Source organism: Acomys russatus, chromosome 5 (assembly GCF_903995435.1).
Source record: "Acomys russatus chromosome 5, mAcoRus1.1, whole genome shotgun sequence".
Classification (NCBI taxonomy): domain Eukaryota; kingdom Metazoa; phylum Chordata; class Mammalia; order Rodentia; family Muridae; genus Acomys; species Acomys russatus.
The window spans coordinates 12,126,228-12,148,701 of NC_067141.1; the positions used below are offsets into that span (position 1 = coordinate 12,126,228).

A 22,474-nucleotide genomic window follows, 5' to 3' on the forward strand; every position below is an offset into this window, starting at 1 on the left:
TTGATGCACGTGGGTGAACAGGTTTTAGATAAGCTGGTTTGGGCTCGAAGAAAGCAGCCCTGTGTTGGCAGCACCCTCGGTTTGAGTAGAGGAACAGGCCAGGCCAAATAGTTCCCTTTGACTTCCTGAATCAGCTTGAGGGAAGTGCGGTCTCATGAGGTTTCATAGCTTACTGGTTTAGAGGTCTTGGTTGGACTTGCCTCCCTAGTATTGAGCCCTATTGGTCTCTGCTCTGAGACTCACCTCAGAAGCCACCTCCCATAGTCCCTGCATTGATAGGGGTCGACTCCTCCAGCGCTTGACCCCATACCTGTTTGGGCCCTCCACTCGCTCCTCCCAGCTCCTCCCGAGGGTCCTCTTACACTTCCTTCTAGCTATTCTCCAAACTGATTGCAGCGCCTGCTTCTCTTTTTTATCCTCTTCCAAGAGTGAAGTGGTGGCCGGGAAACCGTCTGGAGCATCAAGCTTGTTTCCCCTACTTGGCTTAGATTCTTTATTTTCCAGACCCGGAGTTTCTACCTCTGTACAACGGCAGTAAAGATCTGAGTCACATTTGCTGTGGTTAAAATGAAGTAGCCCGAGCTGCCCTCCAACATTTGCATAGCTCAGATACTTTCTAGCTCAGAACGGTTCAACAAACTTCTTGCTCCTCCACTCTCCGACTTTCCTTCGAACGGTGTAGCTGGCCCTGACCCTCAAGTTGGCCAGACAGTCCTCTTGTGGTATTGATTTGGCTCTAGCCACAACGACGTCGCCCCCAGGGAGGGTGCTTTTGAGAAGCCAAGGGTTAGTGAATGAGTTGAACATTTTTTTCTCTGGAATCTCCCTCTCTTCCTCCGCGGGAGCGCGCTGGACCCGCTGTGATGAGGCCTGGGAGCTTGTGCCTTGGCCGCGCAGAAGAGCAGGACGCCACAAATTGTATTTCAGCGTCGGGTCCTTCCGGGTTAATGAGCTGACACCATGATTAAAGCTGACCATTTGTAATGTGTCTCGACCCCGCCGCAGAGCCCTGAAGAGGTTAATGCGGTGACGGAGGCCGGCACCTGCCCCTCGCCAGCCTCCCGGGCTTGGGCGCACAGCCTCCTGGCCCTCAGCTCCCTCCCCTGCCCCTGTCCCGGCTGCGGCACCGACCCCTAATCAATTAGCCCATTAACGAGCCCTTTGAGGAGTTAAGTAGGGAGAGTTCTGCCACGGGCAGGGCCGCAGTCGGTAACTCACCGAGGCTAATGATATTATAAGCGCTTTACTCAATAACCCGGGAGTGGTGCAGGCAAGGAACTGCACCGTCATGGTGCAGTCTGGACATTTGCGGGGACCGATTCTACATTCACTCTTCACTCTTGGCTCATCTCGGGTGTATCTAAGAAACAGGGCTCCTAAGACCTCAAGGCTGCAGCCACGAGGGTGGTTTGACTGGGGTACCTTGGGCCTCGCTCCTTTCCAAAAAGCTTGCGTGGGTAACTGTCGTCTGAGATGCTTTTGCTTGCGCTGGGATGAATCTAGATCAGGTAACAGGTGCCCAGTGGTTTAAACAAGTTAAGAGTCAGGGGCTCAGAAGGAGGCCACAAGAAAGAGGGGAAGAGCCAGGTTTTATTGAGCTCCACTTTGACCTCCGAAAGGAAATCAACACTTCAGTTTTAGGGATGGGACAAAAATAGGTTTGGGAAGTCGACATATCTTGCCCAAAGACGTCCTGCCTATGTTTGACCAGGATCCTGCCCAATTCAAAAACGTCCCCACAGCTACCCACTTCTCTTCCTCCCAGAAGCAACGTAGCAATGTTGAGACTGCCAATATTTACTAACAAAATACATTTTTAAAATTGAGTTTGGTTGCAGCGTGGGAAGGCGAGCTGTGTGGTGTTCCGTCAAGGTTTAGGAAATAACTATCCTGCCTTGCGAGGGCTTATGTTTTTGTTTGTTGGTTTTGTTTTTGTTTTTGGCACTTTTCCACCTCTAGCTGACACAACTCCACAACAGGAGAAAGGGTGCTGAAGACACTAAGGAGTTTGACAGAGGGCGGAGATGCCTCTACTGGGATCGGATATGTTCAACTTAGCCAGACCAAATAGTGGGGTTGGAAAGCGAAATGGAATCTTGGGAAGTGTAGGGCTACTTCGTTTCCAAAATTCTGTGGCCCCTTTAGCCAGTGAGGTCTGCAGGTGGATAGCTGCTGAAGTTCTTTGCTCCTGGGTCTCTAGCCACTACCCATATTCTGGCATCTTTCTGAGCCTGAAACTGTTAAAATACTTTACCCCAACGTGGCGGGAGACGCATAACTCTGCCTGTTCCTCAGAGGCTGGAAGGGGTTGAGGGCTCGGCAAAGGTGGCAGCAGCCTCTGGGGAGTATCTTGGATACTAGAGAGTCCCACCCGCTCGAAGCCCGGCGCTGTCCTCGTTTCTGGAGAGACAGGGGTTCAAGTCAGGGTAGAGAAATATTGGGGAATCAGGCTGCAATCTAATCTGCCTTGCCGAGGGGGGTGGGGCGGAGCAGATGCCCCGAGCTAGATAGAATGGATGCAGGTCCGGTACTAGGAGTGCTCCGGGAGCTTCCCAGTGCGGTGTGCTTGGCCTCAGCTTTTTAAAAAATTCCGGGGCCGCTTCGCGGCGCTGCGATTGGCCGCGGTCGGGTAACCTCTATGCAAATGAGGCCGCGCAGCCTCCACGTCGCCCCGAGACCGGTGGAGTTGGCAAGCGAGGAAGGGACATTGGCACCGGGGCTGGGCGGCCTCACCAAGAGCCAGGCCGGCAGGGACCCGCAAGCAGCGGTCCGGTGCCTGCTCGTCCTGGAGCAGAAGGGGGAAGCCTCGCCAGCCTCGTAGCCCCCTCCCTTTACCACCCCTCCCGCCCCCCCCCCCCGCCTGCTTGCCCGCACCACCTTCCACCCAGACCGGCTCTAAAGGGAGTTCTTGGTTTCCTCCGATTTCTTATGAACCCAGGATGGGCAGCAAGGAAGATGTGGGGAAGGGATGTCCGGCTGCCAGTGGCGTCTCCAGCTTCACCATCCAGTCCATCCTGGGCGGGGGCCCCTCCGAGGCACCGCGGGAGCCCGCCGGGTGGCCAGCCAGGAAACGCAGCTTGTCTGTGTCCTCGGAGGAGGAGGAGCCGGAGGAAGGCTGGAAAGCTCCCGCTTGCTTCTGCCCAGATCCGCACGGCCCCAAGGAGCCAAGCCCTAAGCACCATCCCCCCATCCCTTTCCCTTGCCTGGGTAAGGATCGCACGTCCGGAGTCTGGCTACGAAAGAGCGTGAGCCAACGCGGTGTGAGCATATCGGAGAGTCCGGAACAGGGCATCCTCCGGTCTCAGCCGGGCTTCTGGGGGCCCAGGCCAAGGGGAGGGGACTAGGTACCAGTGGTGCCTCTTCGGAAGGGCCGGAAGGGCCGGCGCTAGGGAGAAGTAGAGGAATATTGGGGGCGTTTTGGGGCAGACAAGGTTGGAAGGAGGGTGAATTGGGGTGGGCTAAGAACTCTGCGGGCGGTACGCTATGCTGGCCAGAGTGTTTTCGCACACGGAGTACGTTCTGTCCTGAGTTGAGTTCTGCAGGTCTGGTCTGGGTGTTCTGTCTGTCCTGCAGTCTCTTTGAGTCTTTTCTCTCTCTTGGTCCCTTCTCAAAGTTATTAGTACCCTAAAATGGTGGACAGTGGTGCGTTTCAGAGAGGGTTCCGCTTTAAAACAGCTTGGTAATGGAGAACCGAGGCTAGTCTTCAGCTTGACTTCCAAAGAAAACGGCCTGTAAACGGCCACCTTATAAAGCTCAGTTCTTACAAACCCAAAATCACCTTTAAAAAATGATGTTAACGTCCTAATTCCAGACCTGTTTACCATCTATATTTTTATAAGACTGGGAGTAGAGACGCTCAAGCTCGGCTTATCTGTGACCCTCTTCTGTTGCCCTGTAAGGCCGAAGCTCTGAACTCTGGGCGCTAGCAGGACGGTAGACAAGGAAGGAATTGGAAATAGGAACCCAAGAATGCAGGCGTCGGCAAAACCTTCTTGTCCTGGGAAGAGCTGAGCGTCTCCTAGGAGTGTCAACTCCAAGGTCACTGTGTTTGTCCTTACTCCCCAGGTACCCCCAAGGGCAGCGGAGGCGCAGGGCCTACGGGCTCGGAACGCGCGCCGTTCCTTTCTCCTTCTCACCCGGACTTTAAGGAAGAGAAGGAGAGGCTCTTGCCGCCCGGTTCGCCTTCTCCTGGCCCGGAAAGGCCGCGGGACGGCGGTGCTGAGCGGCAGACCGCAGCGGCCAAGAAGAAGACGCGCACAGTCTTCTCCCGCAGCCAGGTATACCAGCTCGAGTCCACCTTCGACATGAAACGCTACCTGAGCAGCTCCGAGCGCGCCTGCCTAGCCTCCAGCCTGCAGCTCACCGAGACCCAGGTTAAGACTTGGTTCCAGAACCGCCGCAACAAGTGGAAGCGGCAGCTCTCCGCCGAGCTGGAGGCGGCTAACATGGCACACGCGTCGGCGCAGACTCTCGTGGGCATGCCGCTGGTGTTTCGGGACAGTTCACTGCTGCGAGTGCCGGTGCCGCGCTCGCTCGCCTTCCCGGCTCCGCTCTACTACCCTAGCAGCAATCTCTCCGCCTTACCGCTCTACAACCTGTACAACAAGCTTGACTACTGATACGCCCGGGGTGCCCCTGGCTGGCTGCAGGTTCCAGCATAGCTGGGCGCGGGCAGCATCCTTCCCAGGGTTCCAAAGCAGAGCAGCCCGTGTCCAGAAATATTAAGAAATACACCATGTGTATTCGTTATGTCTTATTTATGGCCTCTTCCCTACTTTTTGTTTGTTTGTTTGTTTCTGGTATTTATTTGCATTCCTCACGCCGGAACACCTGCTTTCCACACAAAACCAAACCAATACAAGTTTAAAAACTATTTCTCGGAAAGGGAAAATTTCGGGTGGTGGTGGGAAAATGAATTTTGGCTAGGTCAATTTTGGCTGGTAGCAAGAAAAATGTCAGAAAACATCAACAAAACAGGATAGTCTTTCTCCCATGTAAACACGTGTGTGTGTGTGTGTGTGTGAGAGAGAGAGAGAGAGAGAGAGAGAGAGAGAGAGAGAGAGAGAGAGAGAGAGAGTGTAAAAAGACACACGCTTAGCCAAGCCGAGCCCACTAGAACTTTGGTCATTGAACTAATCACGTCTTTTCATTCCCTTCATCTTGAGGACGGGTGAGATGAGGAGAGCGCAGATCTGTAAATATTTTTAAAGAGGAAAAAAATAAATAAAACGTTTTAAACATGGTTGCTAACTTTAGAGGGATTAATTGTCCCGGGAGACAAAGCACAGAGGGGGTTTCTGGCATTTTTAGTGTCAGAACGGGCAAGGTTCAGTGTCGTCGTCCCCCTCCTCCCCCGGTCCTGCTCTCACCAGGTGAGAATGGGGTCGGGCTCAGAAGTTAAAGGTTAGGGTCGCAGGGCTGTCAAGGCGGCACGTGACTGGAGTTCTTTACTGGAACAGCACAGTTCCCAGGATCCGGATGTGCGGGTTGGGGCGCACTCCAGGTTGGAATCCAGATACCGAGCCCGCGCGGAGAAAGACAAAGCTAGAAGCCTGGCTGTTGACTGGGCTGCCTCTGGGAATGAGTCAAGTCAGGCAAGGAGTTGAACATCTCCTTGGTACTAGGATCGGTTTTTATTTTTGTTTTTGTTTTTGTTGGGGGGGGAACTAGACAGAAAGTGGGCATGCAGGAATGGACAGAGCTGAGTAGTGCTCGTGGCGTCCTCCTGCGCAGAGTAAGACGTGGTGTGTGAGAAAGCGTCCGCTCAGGGTTTCTTCGGAGCCCTATGCGACCCGCCTGCAGCCAGCCCCAGCCCTGCACAGTTCTCTGGCCGCTGACCAGTTGCTTGTTCTGCGCAGAGCGGGAAGCAATGCCTAAAGGCCACATTTCGATGGAGGGATTCGTGGAGCAGGTGGCCCAGGCGCTTCCCTATACTCTTTTTATAGTTGTTAAATTTGCATTGTTAGTGGCTAAATGGTTGGAACACTGGCCAACAACGCACCGGCTGTTTCTGAATTGAACCCTGAAGACTGTGGTGCTCAGACACCTGCCTCCACGCAGGCGGAGAACGTCAGCGCCAGGATCATGCAAATCGCAGCCACAGTTCTCTTTCTCTCCAGTTTGATAGCAGACACCTGTTTCTTGTTAAAGGGCAGAGACGGATGCAGGAGCTTGGAGGAGGCTGCAGGTCCCTTCAGTGGTTGACCAGGTGCAAAGAGCTAGGAGCTAGGAGCCAGCCAAAGCACTATTTCTTTCTTCGGAAGACAACCTGTGCCCGAGGGACCTGTTTCTTTGAGCTAAGAGGCATCGAAATGATTTGCATGTTGCAGAAATACACAGAATGCAAATGTTTACACGACCCATATCATTCCGTGTAAAATGCCTCACCAAAGAGATTTGCTTTGATATTGCCCATTTTCTTCTTATCACACTATATTTTATAAAACCAGCAACTACTCCAAGGTGACGTCAGATGGCTGCTACTCAAGAACGCACCAGACGATACTAGGTTGGTTCGCTTGCGTTTATTTTATTTTTAGCTGTGTTCACGTCCATAAGTATTTGCTGGGGCTCTAACACATGCTGCGAACCTACACTAAATTTGGGGTGGCCAAATGGAGACCACAAAGAGGCCTATCAGTTCCCTTCTTATTTATTGAATATGTGTATTTTATGCCACTGAAGTTGTCACTCTAGATGAACTCTTTGCATTCTTTCCCTGGCAGCATTCTTTGAACATTCCACACAGGAAAAAAAAAAAAAATGCCAAATTACTTTGGAGGAACATCTTGTAAAGAATTATTCTGTTCAAACAAGTTTGTAAATTACAAAATTACTCCAGTAAATTACAATTTGATGGTGGACTTAACAGTATTGTGTCACCATATTCACTTTAGGCTGGCTTTCTCTATAGGTAGTGACTTCCTCCAGTCATGGTTGGCTCTTAATTAATGAATTGAGTTTGTCCTTGATATTTTAGGGGATGGCCATTTTTCCCCAGTTGTCATATGCTATATATTTGACTTTCTTTACTCACCTAGACATCAGCTGTGACAGGAGACCCAACATTGCAATGAGTTTGTAGGAGTTTTTTCAACAGGTAACTGAATATTACACACACACACACACACACATGTTTGGGTTATGAAATGTTCAAGACTCTACTGTTGCCAGATTTCCTATCTCAAGTCTATCAATTCATTTGAATAATCAGCAAAATAGTCCATCTCCTTTCAGGCTCTAAACTTGATTTAAAAGATTGACGTTTCTTAAAACTCAAATAGAGTTGGGCTGCAACTGCATGGCCAGAGGGACCTGAATCATACACACATGGGATAATGAAATACGCTTAGATTTTATTAGCAGGTAATTTATGCTCAGAATCTGGAAACACTAATAGAATTAAATAAACAAGTGGGAGACAGAAACAAATAAGTCAAGAGGTAAAATTATTTTGCTAAAGTTAGAATGCAAAACAACTCACTGCATTTTTAAAAATTGAACTTGGCTATTGATTTGTTGAAAGAGGAGAGAGAGAGAGAGAGAGAGAGAGAGAGAGAGAGAGAGAGAGAGAGAGAGAATATCAAATGGTAGAACTACTTGGAGAGGGGCAAAGACCAGAATATTTTAGTCATAATAATAATAGAAGAAAGGTGTGTGTGTGTGTGTGTGTGTGTGTGTGTGTGTGTGTGAGAGAGAGAGAGAGAGAGAGAGAGAGAGAGAGAGAGAGAGAGAGAGAGATCAGGAATCTTAAGTGCATTTAGTTCAGAGCCTGTGGCACACATAAGATCAATTTGATTTTATTAATGTACCTTGAAAGTTAAGTAGCTTAATCCTGGTGGCAACTTCCTATTTCATGCAAAATTTCAAAAATAAAAAAGAATGTATCAACAAGAGATGACAGAGGAAAGGTGTAGCAAGGATTAAATACAAACTCTTGGTATGGTATACTGTTTGTCAAATACTGCTTTTCTTTCACAGAACCAAAACAGTTTCTCATCATTGAACCCACCCCTTCGATTCTCATACTTCTGGAGGATTCCAGAAACAGAAAATGCAGCGAACTGAACCTGCAGCTCCCATGGTATGATAGGATAGGGTGGAAGGGAGAGGACAGCCACAATGTTAGGGCCTATGATGGACATCCATAAAAGATTCTGTTTGGCTTTAGAACATTGCAGATATCTTTGTCCTACTATGTTCACTCTTCTGGATGTGGCAGTCTTTTAAAACAATGAGTAATTTGATTAAACACATATTCCCAAAGCCTCTTACCAGGCCTGGCATTCAGGTGCTTGATAACTGTAGAGAAATAAAATAATAGAAATAAAGGCTAGTCCCTATGAAATCACTAGAACTCAAGGGAAATGAGACCCTGGTTCACAGATGGACATCCTAGCAAAATGAAAGCAAATAACACATTTGACTAGAACCTATTTCCCTCAGTATGCCCAGTTTGGATTAATTTTATGGATATGTGTACGCCCAGAGAGAAAATATTAATTTATCTCTATAGTAGTAGCAACCAAAACGAAATTCTTTATCTGAGAGATCTCAGAGAAGGGTGCCACAACCAGAGTTACATAAAACATCTTTCATGCCTCCTAGTCTGTAGAAGGTCAGGCAGCAGCCCCTAGGAAGACTACATCTCCCAGCATGCAGCATAGAACTGTGGGCGGGCATGAGCGCTTCCTAGGCCTGAGCATACTTGGCAGTTGTAGTTTTCTTTCTGCAGCGTCAGCGACGTAACCTCTGCGTAGAGGCATTAAGAGATCCCGTGAACGGAAAAAACCGCGGTTTCCCTTTGAGCCGGAACAGGATGAGTAGAAGGCAGTTGATCAGACCAATCATCTGCCAAAATTGAGACGTTGGCGTTCGAAATCAGCCAATGATAGGCCTGCTGCGGAGCTTCCTCCCCGCCTTCTCTGCGCAGCCTGCGAGTGCTAGGAGGGAAGCTGGGCGGTAGTGGCCGGTGCAGAAACGTTGCTTAAGCGAACACGAGGTAGGGGGCCGCGCAAGGGCGAGTGGAGCGGGGTCCGTGGTCTGCAGCCGGCGGGCTGGTGCACAGGGGATTCCGGTTGGCGTTCATTGTGTATTATTTGGGGACTGGCGGGCCGGGTGGAGCTCGGCGGGAGCGGGAAGGCGGCCGGTCTGGAGCAAGGCGGACCTCCGCTTTGCGCAGGCGCAGGCCCGGGCGGGCCCTGTTGTTTCTTCGGTAAGAGACTCAGACTAAGCATTTGTTCTGCAGATGACGGGTTCGAACGAATTTAAGCTGAACCAGCCACCCGAGGATGGCATCTCCTCGGTCAAGTTCAGCCCCAACACCTCCCAGTTCCTTTTGGTTTCCTCCTGGGATACGTCCGTGCGCCTCTACGATGTGCCCGCCAACTCCATGAGGCTCAAGTACCAGCACACTGGTGCTGTCCTGGACTGCGCCTTCTACGTAGGTGGACTCAGTTTCTGCTCCTGCCCCCATATTGAGTTAAGCGTAGGAGGGGCCAGTAGCATCCCAGACACGGTTTGGAGTATTCGGACAGTTCATATGTGTTCTGGAATGCTTCCCTTTTCCCCGGCATTGAGCCTACACTACCACGGTTTGTTTTTATTTCTCCTTTCATGGCAATTTCAGTCCTCCTTTTTCAAGTTCGGACTTGGATACACTTTTTGGACATAAGAGACTTGTATTTGAAATGAGCAACATGACGAATTTAGTCATCTTAATAAAAGGAATAAACGTCTAGTTGTAGCTGCTGGTGTCCATCTTGATATTTGCTTCCTTTTAGGCGATCACTTACTTGCATTTTGGTTACCCAAACAGTTGCCTGTAGAGATAGCAATTTTGAAATACTTGCTAAAGCTTTGTAATTTCGAAATGGCTCAAAACTTAAGGGGGGCGGGTGTGGTGGCCATGCCTTTAACCCCAAGGGGTCTCTTGAGTTTTGAGGCCAGCCAGGGCTATGTAGTGAGACCCCATCCCCCAAAACCTAAACCAAACCCCCCCCCCCAAAATCCCAAAACAAAGAACAACAACAAAAAACTGAACCAAAACCTTACTTTGTAGGATCCAACGCATGCCTGGAGTGGAGGGTTAGATCATCAACTGAAAATGCATGATTTGAACACTGATCAAGGTAATAATATGGCCACATTTTATCAGTTTTTCTTTGCTAGTGCATTAGTGTAGAAATGCTTATTTAGGAAGAGAGTTGTTTTTGATGCTTAGGTGAAGGTGAAAAGTGGCTTAGATAATAGGCTTTTAAAATTGGAATAAGTTCCCACAAATGGAGGATGTATTTTTGCCGCAAAGCTCGTTTCCAGCACTGTCTGAAGTGTTTACCAGAAGCACCACTTTAACATTGGACCATCATCTTTAAAAGCCTTTAGAAGTGGACTGGATCCTATGGTCTGTGATTTGTCAGGATTTCCCAGGACTGTTGATAGTTTTGGGTGAGCTCTTCACAAACTAGAGGAAAAGTGCACTGTAAAAATACAGCACAGTAACCGATCATATTTATCTTAGTGATGGTTTTGTATTCTTAGCAAGAGACTGTATCTCAGTTGCTGAGTTGAAGGATGGGAAGATGTCAGAGCTGGGGGTGGTGGTGTTCCTGTAATCCCAGCACTTGAGGGAGGGAGGGAGGGGGAGGCAGGAGGATCAAAAATTCAAGGCCAGCCTCAGCTACTAGTCAGTTTGAGACCAGCATAAACTATATGAGACTATTTTGAGGAGAAAGAATGGTGTTTTATTGTAGGAAAGTAATTTTTTGCATGTAATGTATATGCCTGAGCTATATCCCCAGTCCTGTTATTCATCCTTGCATCTTTATGTCACATGGGCTTTGGCACATAGTAGGTGCTTAATAGATGTTAACTGAATGAACAAATGAGAGACTGTGAAGATTGAAAGTGAACTGACAGGAAAGAACTTATGTAGTAGAAATTTGACCCTATTGTGGGAACCAAGTAACTGTTTCTTACTAGCTTTGGCTTAATGTGAAGATAAGTGTTGTTGGGGGTACAGGGAACCGAAGCTCTCCACCCATTTGTTCAGTCAACAAGTACTTCCTGAGCTCCTACAATGTACCAAGCCTGGTACTACACACAACGGTACAGAGTTAAACCAGTTTTCTTATAAAGTCTAGGATCAGGTTGATAAGCACACACCATCTTAACACAGGTTGAAATTCGAGGCAGCTGATTTAGAGAGGACCGGGGCACTTTGCAGTTGTGGATTGTTCTCCATGCAGACGTTTTTCTGGAGTTGACTGACCGAGGAAGATCCATCTCAGCTGACGGTCCTGTTAGTTAGTTCACCTGAGGTAGCCTATGAGATAGTAAAGCTGACTGTTGTTTTTATTTCTTTTTTCTTGGCAATAGAAAATCTTGTTGGAACTCACGATGCCCCTATCAGATGTGTTGAATACTGTCCGGAGGTAAACGTCATGGTTACAGGAAGTTGGGATCAAACAGTTAAACTGTGGGATCCCAGAACTCCTTGTAATGCTGGGACCTTCTCCCAGCCGGAAAAGGTAGGGTTTTTATATTCATCGGGGATGCTGCACGCATTGGGTCATTTGTTTTGGTGTACGTTTGATGAATACGCTGTTGAACAGATTAAGAATTGGCAGTCTGTTTTAGAAACCTAACTACATAGAAATGCTTTAGCGTGAAGGGAATTGACTTTTAAAGTTTGGTCATCTTTTCCTGTCAGTTAAACTTGGGCTGGCGAGCCCAAGCTTAGATTCCTCACTCCATGTCTTGTTGATGCTAATTTAGGTCTTAGGTCTGGGAAATAACTCACTACCTGTTCACAGAAGCCATTTGCAGAGACTGGCTATCTTAAATGTGGTTTGACATCCCAAACCAGAAAATGAGATGGAGCAGCACTCATTTTGAATTGCGACTTGGGGTGTCATTTGAATTGACAGCTGAGAATGAAAAGGGTTAGGTATCATTTCAGCTTTAGTGAGAGAGCTGTGCTTTCTGGCTTCTGTCTCCGTGTGCGTTTAAATGCTGACCGATGTAGTTTGAAGGCTTGTGTAGTAGACGAAGCTTTTAAACACTTTTGAATTGGAATTATATTTCCCATAAACAGGACCACAGTTGGGTCTTAAGAGTTTGTTTTTTCAGTCCAGTTTTGCAATCTCTACCTTTGAATTATCAAAACATTTACTTCTATGATTGCTTTAAATTTGCTTTTTTGAGAATTTCATACTTGAGTACGCTGTATTTACATCTTTTCCACCCCTTCCTCTTCCCTCTCTAACCTCCACTCATTCTCAGCTTCATGGTCTCTCATCAATTATTGCTGTTTTACACACGTGCACACACACAAGCTACCGACTCCATTTAGTGTTTCTTATTTCTACATGTGTGTTTCTGGTTGACCACTCAGGACTAGATGACCTAATTCTCCCTCCTGTCAATGGAGCTTTTAAAACCAACTTTGTGTATTCTAATTTCTTAATTTGTTTGATAAGCATATTTAAGCTGTATCCTCACCAGGCTTTTATCAGGTGGTAGTTAATTTAAAAGATGGATTGTCTTAGGAGTTTAAAGGCATTCTTCACCAGTGTCCAGCTCCCTAGTGTAAATCTACGCTTCGGTCCTGTTAGCTGTCATTACACGCAGCAGTGAGGCCAAAGAGCCATTACTTTTGTCACGTCACAGTCGGCTCTACTCCTGGCAAGACCTTTGTTCAGAATAAAATAATTGCATTGTTTCTAGTTTTGATTTATGGTTGTATGTAGCATGTTAAGAACTGTGATAAATTGCTGACAGAATATCATATAATGGACAGCCACACTGAGTCAAGCTGCTTATTGGTTCAGCAAGGTTCATTATGTCACCTTTTTTAATACTTTCTTTGATAAATGTATATACCCAGTCAGTAGCATGACAGTGGTTTTCCTTGATTTATGGTTAGTGGGGATAGAAAGCAGTTGTGGAAGCTTGTGTGTCACCTGTATAGTAAAGATTTAAGGTAAAATTCCTGATACAATTGTACCACGATAAATTGATTTCTTTCTGTTTTTTTTTTTTAAGTTTATTACTTCATATATCTTAGATTAATTTTCTTTCTTTTTTTTCCTTTTTTTGAGAAAACATTGACTTTCTGAATAAACATTACAGTATTCATATTTAAAGATGGCAATCATTAATACTTCGGATTTTTAGATTCTTATTTTTCCCTCAGTTGCATTAGCCGTTGAACTTGACAGTCAGGTTGTAGTAGCTGCGTTTTGGGTGTTGTGCTGTTACGTGCCTTGGTTCTTTGGCTGGTGATCTGTAGTTAACATTCGTGTAATTATCAACTATATGGCTTGGTCATTGAGGGTTAAAGGGGATTCTTACTGTATCATGGGTTCTGTACATTTTTAATAGCAATTCTGCGGAGTTGAGATCAACAGCAACCTTGGTTACAGATCTCAAGTCTAGATCTTAGAGAAATGACTCTAAGACACTTTTTGCTGCTCTTTCATGAATTCACTCCCTCTGGTGTCTATTAACATTGTATTTGCCACTAAGCCCACAGATGATCTGCTCGCAGGAAATTTATGGTTTCCTCTGAAGGAATTTTTGTGGGAGCGTAAATACGGAAGAAAAGATATTATGAGAGAGAAAAATAGGTACTTTGGGGGATTAAAGTGATCCTAAGCTTTTTTTGTTTTTTTGTTTTTTCTTTTCCCTAAAGCTGAGCTTCATTTGGAATATTGAACATGACATCAGAGCCCAAGGATAGCTTTACTATTTGCAGGACAGCTCTCCTCGCCGTTCCCTCTGAGTTTTTATGCCCGCAGAGTCATGAGGCAGCCTCTTAGTGATGCTTTCTTCACTCCTCCTAGGCAGGCCTATCCCTTCAGGAAATGCCAAGAGTTTAGAGTTGCCAAGTGACTGTTTTGAGAAGTTGGTCTGGTCCTAGAAAAAAATGAAAGCCGTTCTTTTACAAAAGCCAGAAGCTCTCTGAAAGGTGTTTTGAGTGGATTTAATACATTTATCTTAAATGAAGCAAGACATTTTGGGGGGAAATGTCTTAAAGTGTTTCATATTTAGAAGTGTCTATAGCTTGATTGGAGTGTACTTTATACTTGGTGACGATCTGGTGGGGCTAGTTTATCTGAGCTACTGCACTAAAGGTTTAAAGTTTGATGCCTGCTCCCGGAACCCGTTCAGCTAATTTTCCATGGCTTTAGGATAAGATGGACTTCAGGAGCAAATTGTCGTTTTTCAGGAAATAGATGATGATGATAATAATAATAATAGTGGTGATGAAGATGATGATGTTTTGATGTTTCCTAATAGGTGTACACCCTGTCCGTGTCTGGGGACAGGCTGATTGTGGGCACAGCAGGCCGCCGTGTGCTGGTGTGGGACTTGAGGAATATGGGCTATGTGCAGCAGCGCAGGGAGTCCAGCCTGAAGTACCAGACTCGCTGCATCCGGGCATTCCCAAATAAGCAGGTACTGCTCTTCCCATCCCACTTTTCTGGAATTTCAAACTAGTGGTGACATAATATTCGCTTTTTAGGTCTGCTGTCTATAGCCATTTAATGACAGCTCTGTATTAAATGAGAATAACTTAATCCCACAGTAATGGAGGATGCTCAGTTCCAGAGGTCAAGTTCTCTGAATAGGCTTTACTGCTAATTTTGGTGTGGGATGCTTAATAAGTCCGCAGCAGCATCAAAGGGTTTAGCATATTTCAATTTGATAAACTATTGAAGCTTAAATTTGGGTTTATAGAATTTGTTTTTTCCTTTCTGCTGTTGTTATTTTGTTTTGGTCTCTTTGGTCCACTACTTTGCCTCAGCTCCTCCAGTGCTGCGCTTGCAGATGTGTATGTTTCGATGTTGGTCGTTGTGTTTTTTAATCATAATATTAGCAGAGTTGTTTCTCTCACTTAACAATAGAGCTTTGAATTTTTTCTTTATCTTTTTTCTATAAGAACGCCACTGAGATTAGGCAGTGTCTCATGCATGGTGACTAACTCAGGATGTACTGAGTGGGTCTCCTTCCATTGTTACTAGAAAGTTAGTAAGCTCCTCTCATTAGCAGTCCTATGAAACTATGAGGGGAGGTTAGCCTTGGTGGCATAGTCCTATAGCCCTAGTACTTAGGAGTTGGAAGCTGGAAGATTGTGAGTTCAAGCCCCTTGTAGGCTATAAAATGAGACACTGTTGGTTGTGAGGTGAACTGCTGTAGGCATCTTTTTTTAAAGAGGGAAAGTTCACTTAAAGCACTAGATGCATTTGGCATCAGGCCTGTGCTTTAGCTGCTGTAGAAAATGAAACAGGAAGTCAGTTCTCTTACCCTTTGTCTCACCTGGAGCCTCAAGTGGTGATGCCAATTTTAAAGAAGTGAAGTATTGAAGGCAAGGAGCTGTAGTTAATGAAACTTAACAGAAGTTTAGATGTGACTAAAACATGCTCACATTACAAAAAAATATATATCTTATATAAATATTTTATATTTACATTTTTTCTATAAGATTATCTTTGCTTTTAATTATTATTATTATTATTATTATTATTATTATTTTTTTTTTTTTTTTTTTGGTTTTTCGAGACAGGGTTTCTCCGTGTTAGCCTTGACTGTCCTGGACTCACTTTGTAGACCAGGCTGGCCTCGAACTCACAGCGATCCGCCTGCCTCTGCCTCTGCCTCCCGATTGCTGGTATCTTTGCTTTTATAATGGATACTTAAAGCAAGATTTTATTTTAAAAAAAAGAAAGAAAGAAAGAAAGAAAAAAAAAAAAGGAGACACCTCAGTGGGCAAAGGTACTTGCTCTCAAGCCTGAGGACCTGCATTCTATCCCTGGGACCCCATGGCAGAAGGAGAGAATTGACTCCTGAAAGTTGTCTTCTGACCTCCACACACAAGTGCCTGCACACACGCGCATGCACACAAATAATTTTAAAATTAGATTTTATTAAATTCATTTTCTATAAGCAGTTTTGGGGAATAAATTTTTTTTAACTTCTTGGCCAAAATGTGAAGATGTAAAAAGCATAAGTTTCATATTCATTGCATTATCTTTTAAAAAACATGTTATTTCAAAGGGAGAGGAGGAATGGTTTGAAACTCACAGTCTGTCTCATTCAGACCTGACTTGCTGTAGTAAACATGAGGCTGCTCGGCTGAGCTGGGACTGCACTAGTGCTCCCGCCCTCCTGATGGGGACTGCTGCTTAGAGTTAAGGTGGAGAGGAGGTCTTCCTGAGGGAGTAGATGGGAGTCCCCTTCAGGGCAGGAAACTGAAGGATACTAAAACTTAAAAATTCTTGTTTCGATTTGACAAGTCATTTTGGTTGCAGTGTGTTAGATGCTGGTATTGTGGAGAAAGCAAGAGAGGGCGGCACCATTCCTACAAAGCAGCTGTTGCTGTTCTCAGCTGTGTGTAGAGGTGTCATGCATGTTGGTGCAGCTCCGACCCGTTATTAAACTTGGCTGAACTTCCGTTTCTGAGCTAGTCGTCTTTGTGGGTAAAATTGGGGACCTCGTGTACTCTCTGGAAGGCAGCTGTTGCCATTTTGGTCCTCTTCTCTCTTGCAGGGTTATGTGTTGAGCTCTATTGAAGGCCGAGTGGCTGTGGAGTACTTGGACCCAAGCCCTGAGGTTCAGAAGAAGAAGTACGCCTTCAAGTGTCACAGGCTAAAGGAAAACAACATTGAGCAGATTTACCCAGTCAACGCCATCTCCTTTCACAATATCCACAACACATTTGCCACAGGTGAGGTGTGACACACAGGCCTGAGCTCGGTTTTAAGATTGTGAACTGCTTATGTTCAGGCAGAGTCCTACGAGTTTCTGTTTGCTTAGAGAGCATGAAGAGGTTTAACTACTTACATTGTTTTCAGGTGGTTCTGATGGATTTGTAAATATTTGGGACCCGTTTAACAAAAAGCGTCTGTGCCAGTTCCACCGTTACCCCACCAGCATCGCTTCCCTTGCCTTCAGTAATGACGGAACTACGCTTGCAATAGCATCGTCATATATGTATGAAATGGATGACACGGAGCATCCTGAAGATGGTATCTTCATTCGCCAAGTGACAGATGCAGAAACAAAGCCCAAGTGAGTGCGCTTCACCTGGATTGAGAAGCCTTTTCTTGCATTCAACCCAGGACTTATTAATTTTTCTAAATTTATGAATAGCTTTGTTGATGCCTGCTCGATATTACAGCTGACTGCAGGGTTGGAGTTGATCATATCTTGTTCTCCCAAGCTTTCAATATCCGTGGGTTGATAGACGGTCTGATGGGTAAAACTGCGCCTCGTTGTTCTGTGGAGAAGAATGTCAAGCTCTTCTCCTTCCTGAATAGGCTCTATTATCTGGCTCTGGAGGCACAACTAGCTCATTGCTTCAAAATTAAGTTGAGGAATTCAAGAATAATTTATTTTAGTGAATTCTATTTAAGATATTTAAGAATTTGAACTGCCAAAGAAACCTTCCCTGTCCAGAGATTGTTTCTGTAATATCACCAGACGTGAGTGACCCTTGGGTCTTGCTGGAAACCCAGAGTAATGTGGCCTTTGCCTAGCATAGCAAATTTCCTTCCTTTTGAAATGTCCCTAGGCCGGCTGTAGGTTCTAGCTGTTGTCTGCAAGGGGCCATCTACGCGTTGGGCAGCAGCAGGACAAAGCCTTTTACCCCGTGGCCTCTTGTAGGCTGTGAGGATGCACAGGCTTTGGCACATGTGACACTGTGCCTGTGCAGTGCCTTCCCCGTGTGTCTTGTCCTGTCCCTTACCCTGTGCTCAGGTCCTAGAAGGAGATCCTTAGCGAATGCTTGTGAGATAGTACATGGGGCCTGCGGGCCTCTGTAATTTTCTGAAGTCCTCTTGCTAAATTTGTGGGACCTCTATAGGAGCAGAGCATTTAACAAGGAGAAATATATGTGCTTTTACAGTTTGACTGTGGAGCCAGTTGGATAAAGAGCCGTCCGTGCTGGCATCTAGTCTGTCACTTTTATTTTTCTTGTCCTGGCTGGCCATTTTGATCTCACGCTGTTTTGTTTTGTTTTGTTTGTTTGTTTTTGTTTAGTTTTGTTTTTCATTTGAACTTGTAGGTTATTATGTTCTTGACAAATTCCATATACTTAAGTGCCATGTTGATGATAATAAAGCAACTGGTCCCTAGTGATGGATTTGTAACTATTAACAAAGAGACCAGGCAAATGCTAATTTCAATATTTTTAGATCTGAAACCAATGGAAAAGGTTTTTATAGGTTCTCCTCCAAGGAAAACTTTCTTAAGTGCATGAGATGGTTTGATGGTTTACTACATTAAGAGGTTTTTGGGCAAACAAGATCTGAGGGCACTGACTGCCCTTTTGAGAATCAGTTTTGACCTTGGATTTTGTTTCTGCTATGGAAATAAATGTTTGTAAATAGAAGTAATAAAAACCCCTTTGTGTTCTTTCTGGACCTTAAACGGTAGAGGAAAAGGCTCTTGAGCCATTGATGTCTTTGCTGGTGATAGTTGGTAATTCGAAAGCTGCTTCAGACTGCCTCACGAGGAGGTTAATCTACAATTAAACAATATTTCCTCTTGGCCGTCCATTATTTTCTGAAGCAGATGGTTCATCATTTCCTGGGCTGTTAAACAAAGCGAGGTTAAGGTTAGACTCTTGGGAATCAGCTAGTTTTCAATCTTATTAGGGTGCAGAAGGAAAACTAATAAGAAAAGCTCCTAACATCATTTTGTGACTGTAAACAATTATTTATTAGCAAACAATTGATCCCAGAAGGGCAAATTGTTTGAGTCAGTAATGAGCTGAGAAAAGACAGAGCATATCTGTGCATTTGGGAAAGTCATTGTAACGTAATTGCAGTACATTTAGACAGGCATCTATCTGGACCTGTTTCTATCTCTAAATGAATTTTTGGAAACATTAATGAGGTTTACATATTTCTCTGACATTTATATAGTTCTCATGTCCATTTCAGTTGCCCAGCCGCTGGTGATTAAAGGTTAAAAAGAAAAAATTACAGTGAGAATGAGAGTCATTTTGATGTAATGTCTTGTAGCAGAACACGAACTTAGCGTGGCCTGTCTTAAGTAGTTCTAGTGTGTCTGTTGTCAGACTTGTTATTTTAATGCTATTATTTGTAAATGTGCATCTCTGAATAGGACTTAGGCCTTTATGAAGATTATTTTACCCACAGTGTATTTTTAAAAAATTCTTTGTTATGGAGAAATCTTATTTTTATTTTGTAAGATTTTCAGTGAAAAATTAGTGTGATGTTTCAGCACATCTTTAACTGTGTTTCTTTCATTGCAGGTCCACATAGTCATCTGGTGAAAGTGGTTTCTCTGTGGAAGGCTTTGTCTGCTTCTACAAACACATGCTTCCCCTAAGGGCTGCTTGTAGTCATTGGACCCTCGGTCTAGTGTGTGGATTTCTATGTTTCCTGTCATAACAGAAATGTCTCTGTGTATTCTGTAACTGTTCGGGGTGGGGAGCTTTGTGCCCTTGTATAATAGTCTGACAGTCTCCTGCTCCTAAGCAAGCCCTGTTGCTGTTTATGTTCTAGCTCCTTGTAGCACAGTCTAAAACTGTTCTATTTTTCTGCTGTCTAATAAATGAGAGATTTGGAACTTCTAAAAGTTGGAGTTTTAAAAAGATTTTGGTAATTATCATTTAGCACATTAATGAGGCTTCTCTTAGGCAAAATGTTCTTCGTTAAGGGCATATTGAGGGTGGCATTTGACCTTTAAATGTACTGTCTCGTTTATTTATGTCTGCTCTTGTACACTGGGGAGGCAGCCCCAGATAAAGTAATCTACATAGGTTTATTCAGCCATTCTGCTCATGTTCCTTTGGAGGGTCGGTGAGGCCTGTGAGCCAGCTCTGTAGCTTCACTCAGGATGGGTACAGATGTCTCTGGGCATCTCTGGCATGACTGCTAACAACGCCAGTACTGTAGAGTTCGTGCATCCCTGTGCTATGTTGTCCTCTGCAGACAGAGAGGCCCCTCTGCACTTAGCTATCAACGGCGACATCAAAATGAAGCCCTTGGGATGGTAAATGGTCTAAGAGCCAGGAGGTGACTGTTGGCATTGGTCCTGTGGTGTGATTGTATGCTTTCTAAAGCCATAACCACTTGATTGAGAGCAGAGCATAAATTGCAAACATGTAGAATGTGGGATTGTTAAAGGTGACCAAATTAAAGCCATGTTATGGTCTTGTATTTGAAATGGTATGAGAGAACGTCTTCTGATGGTTCCATTGAGATGTCCCTGTTCCTTAAAACAAAATGTCTCCCTGGCCCCGCTGCATACTACGTGTGCCACTCACCCTGTCAGTTTGTCTGTTCATTACAGCTACCTTTACCTCCAGGTTCCCAGTGTAGTTCCCTTGGCATTGCCTTTCTTTTTCTTTTTGAGATTTTCTTGATTTTTATTTTGTATGTTTGGGTGTTTGTCTGCATGTATGTCTGTGCATTAGCAGTGTGCAGTACACTGGGATGCCAGAAGAAGGCATTGAATTTCCTAGAACTGGAGCTAGTTCCCAAGTGGTTGCTGGGAATTGAACTCAGGACCTCTGGAAGAGCAGCCAGTGCCCTTAACCTCTGACCCATCTCTCCAATCCAACATTGACATTTTCAATGGCTTTTCTTACCCATGTTGTAAATGTTTCCTCACCCTGACTTTCTGCTGACTGGTTCTGCTCTCAGGGTCTTTTGGCTGAATGTTTCACATCCAGTCCTTTTCCTAAATCTTTTGTCTCGGAGAATGATGACTTGTGTTTTAGCTGAGTACAAGGTAGCATATGACAGACTAAGATTTGGTCAAATTTATCCTTTCTGTACGTGGGGTGGTGTGTGTGTGTGTGTGTATGTATGTCCCCTAAGTTTAGACCTGGTCATGATGTCTTGACATTACTTTACAATAAATGCATTGTCATCTATAACTTTCAGAAACTGCTTAATGTCTTGCAGAATTCAACAACAAAAACAGTGACGCATGTAATGTGCCGTCTTGGAGTCTCATAGTATTTCCAGTTCTCCTGATATCCTGTCAGTAGTCTAGACTCTTCAGCTGTCAGGAGGATGGCATTGACTGTAAAGTATTCTTAGAACAGGGTGGGGCTGCCCTTCACTTAGAATCAGTCCTAGTAATTAGATGAGATGAACATTTGATACTGAGTCCCACTGCAGAAACAGAAAGATGTTTGCTGTGCATCCCTGTTCCCCGTGAAATAAAGCCTTGATCTAAGGACAGGCTGGACTGCCTCTGAGGGTTGGGACTAAAGGTGTACACTATCATGCCCAGCTTACAGGCCTTTTAAAAAAAGACATAGAGAAGTCTGGTGGTTGTGGTGCAGGCAGGTAGATCTCCATGAGCGAGTCTAGGACTACCAGGGCTGTTACACAGAGAAGTCTTGTCTCAAAAAACAAAACAAGACAAAATATAAAAAGCAAGAGTCACATGAAAATAAAATATGCATGTATATAAAAAGATTTAGTGAAGGGGTTCCTGCTTCTCAATTTGGTACTTTCAGATTCCTTTAACCAGTAGGTCCTACTGGCTTCTTCTATTTATACCTGTAACTGAGTTGATTGTCTCTTACTATTGGCAGGAAAGGCTGGAATCTACACCAAGCACTGGGCTGTTAGTTTCATTGAAATCTCCAAGTCTCAGTCTTCTCTTTCTGGATTGTCCTTTCAGGTTTTAATGTAAACTTTGCAAGGTCTGATTCAGGGTGCCCTCTTCTGTGACACTGTCCTTCTTGCAGCTCACAGCTAAGTGTCTTTTCTTAAAATATGCATGAAGTGCTTCCTGCTTCCACCTTCGGTGCAATCAAAATACCTAAACACATAAAATAAAAATAAAATCTCAAAAAGGAAAAGAAAGAAAATGCCAAGGTCAAAGTAACTACACCTGGGAAGTTGGAGGTCTTTTGAGGAGGTTTTTTTGGGCTTGGGGTTTTAGGTTTTGGTTTGTTTGTTTTTCTTCAAGGCAGGGTTTCTCTGTATCCTTAGGTGTCTTAGACTCTTAGACCAGGCTGGCCTTGAGCTCACCGCTTGCCTCTGCCTGTCTGAGTGCTGGGATTAAAGGCATATGCCACCACTGCATCAGGAGTTTTGTTTTGTTTTAGAGACCACATTTATTTGTGTGTGAGTGAGTTCCACGGCACACAGGAGACTAGAGGACAGCTTGCCACCGTATGATTCTGGGCATTGAACTCAGGTTGTCAGGCTTGGTCCAGCCACCTTTACTCACTGAGCTACGTTACTGGCCTCTGCCCTTTAACACTGCTGAGCGATGGAGACAATTGCCCCTCAGTATAACTTATAAATCCAGTCTTGGAATGTTGACACAAAGGCGCGCTAGAGGTGATCTTTGGCTTTGTTCAGTCAGTATTGTAGAGCTGGTCTCCAAGCCCCTGGTATGAACTTCACTGATAGTGTGAGTCTGAGCTGAGCTTTGACTCTGGCCTTAGCACCTAATTCCTTGCATCACTACCCAA

At 45.1% G+C, this 22,474-nt stretch overlaps 2 protein-coding genes across 3 annotated transcripts in view; both read left to right on the forward strand.

The window, feature by feature from the left end:
* The window catches only part of Hmx2 (H6 family homeobox 2), a 7,373-nt gene extending 2,615 nt beyond the window's left edge, over window positions 1-4,758 (forward strand). Inside the window, exons 2-3 of one of the 2 annotated variants that reach the window (XM_051147009.1) lie at window positions 2,939-3,207; window positions 4,066-4,758. In XM_051147009.1, the coding sequence (XP_051002966.1) occupies window positions 2,940-3,207; window positions 4,066-4,619 (822 nt within the window). In that variant the 5' untranslated portion in view covers window position 2,939 and the 3' untranslated portion in view covers window positions 4,620-4,758. Of the gene's footprint in view, window positions 1-2,846; window positions 3,208-4,065 lie in introns of those variants that run through there. The other variant, XM_051147008.1, reaches the window with a different exon arrangement.
* Window positions 4,759-8,856: 4,098 nt separating this feature from the next.
* Bub3 (BUB3 mitotic checkpoint protein) lies at window positions 8,857-19,908 on the forward strand. Its single transcript, XM_051145445.1, has 8 exons — window positions 8,857-9,001; window positions 9,248-9,442; window positions 10,061-10,130; window positions 11,377-11,528; window positions 14,302-14,460; window positions 16,552-16,729; window positions 16,857-17,073; window positions 19,283-19,908. Exons 2-8 carry the CDS (start codon window positions 9,248-9,250, stop codon window positions 19,290-19,292), a joined length of 981 nt encoding a protein of 326 aa, XP_051001402.1. The 5' UTR covers window positions 8,857-9,001; the 3' UTR covers window positions 19,293-19,908.
* The last annotated feature ends 2,566 nt before the right edge of the window (window positions 19,909-22,474 follow it).

Bases quoted from the DNA above. Each gene is read 5' to 3' on its own strand.
- Bub3 (XM_051145445.1), top strand. From the start codon at position 9,248: ATGACGGGTTCGAACGAATTTAAGCTGAACCAGCCACCCGAGGATGGC. The intron at 11,529-14,301 runs GTAGGGTTTTTA...GTTTCCTAATAG, and splicing joins CCTTCTCCCAGCCGGAAAAG to GTGTACACCCTGTCCGTGTC. The intron at 16,730-16,856 runs GTGAGGTGTGAC...CATTGTTTTCAG, and splicing joins CCACAACACATTTGCCACAG to GTGGTTCTGATGGATTTGTA.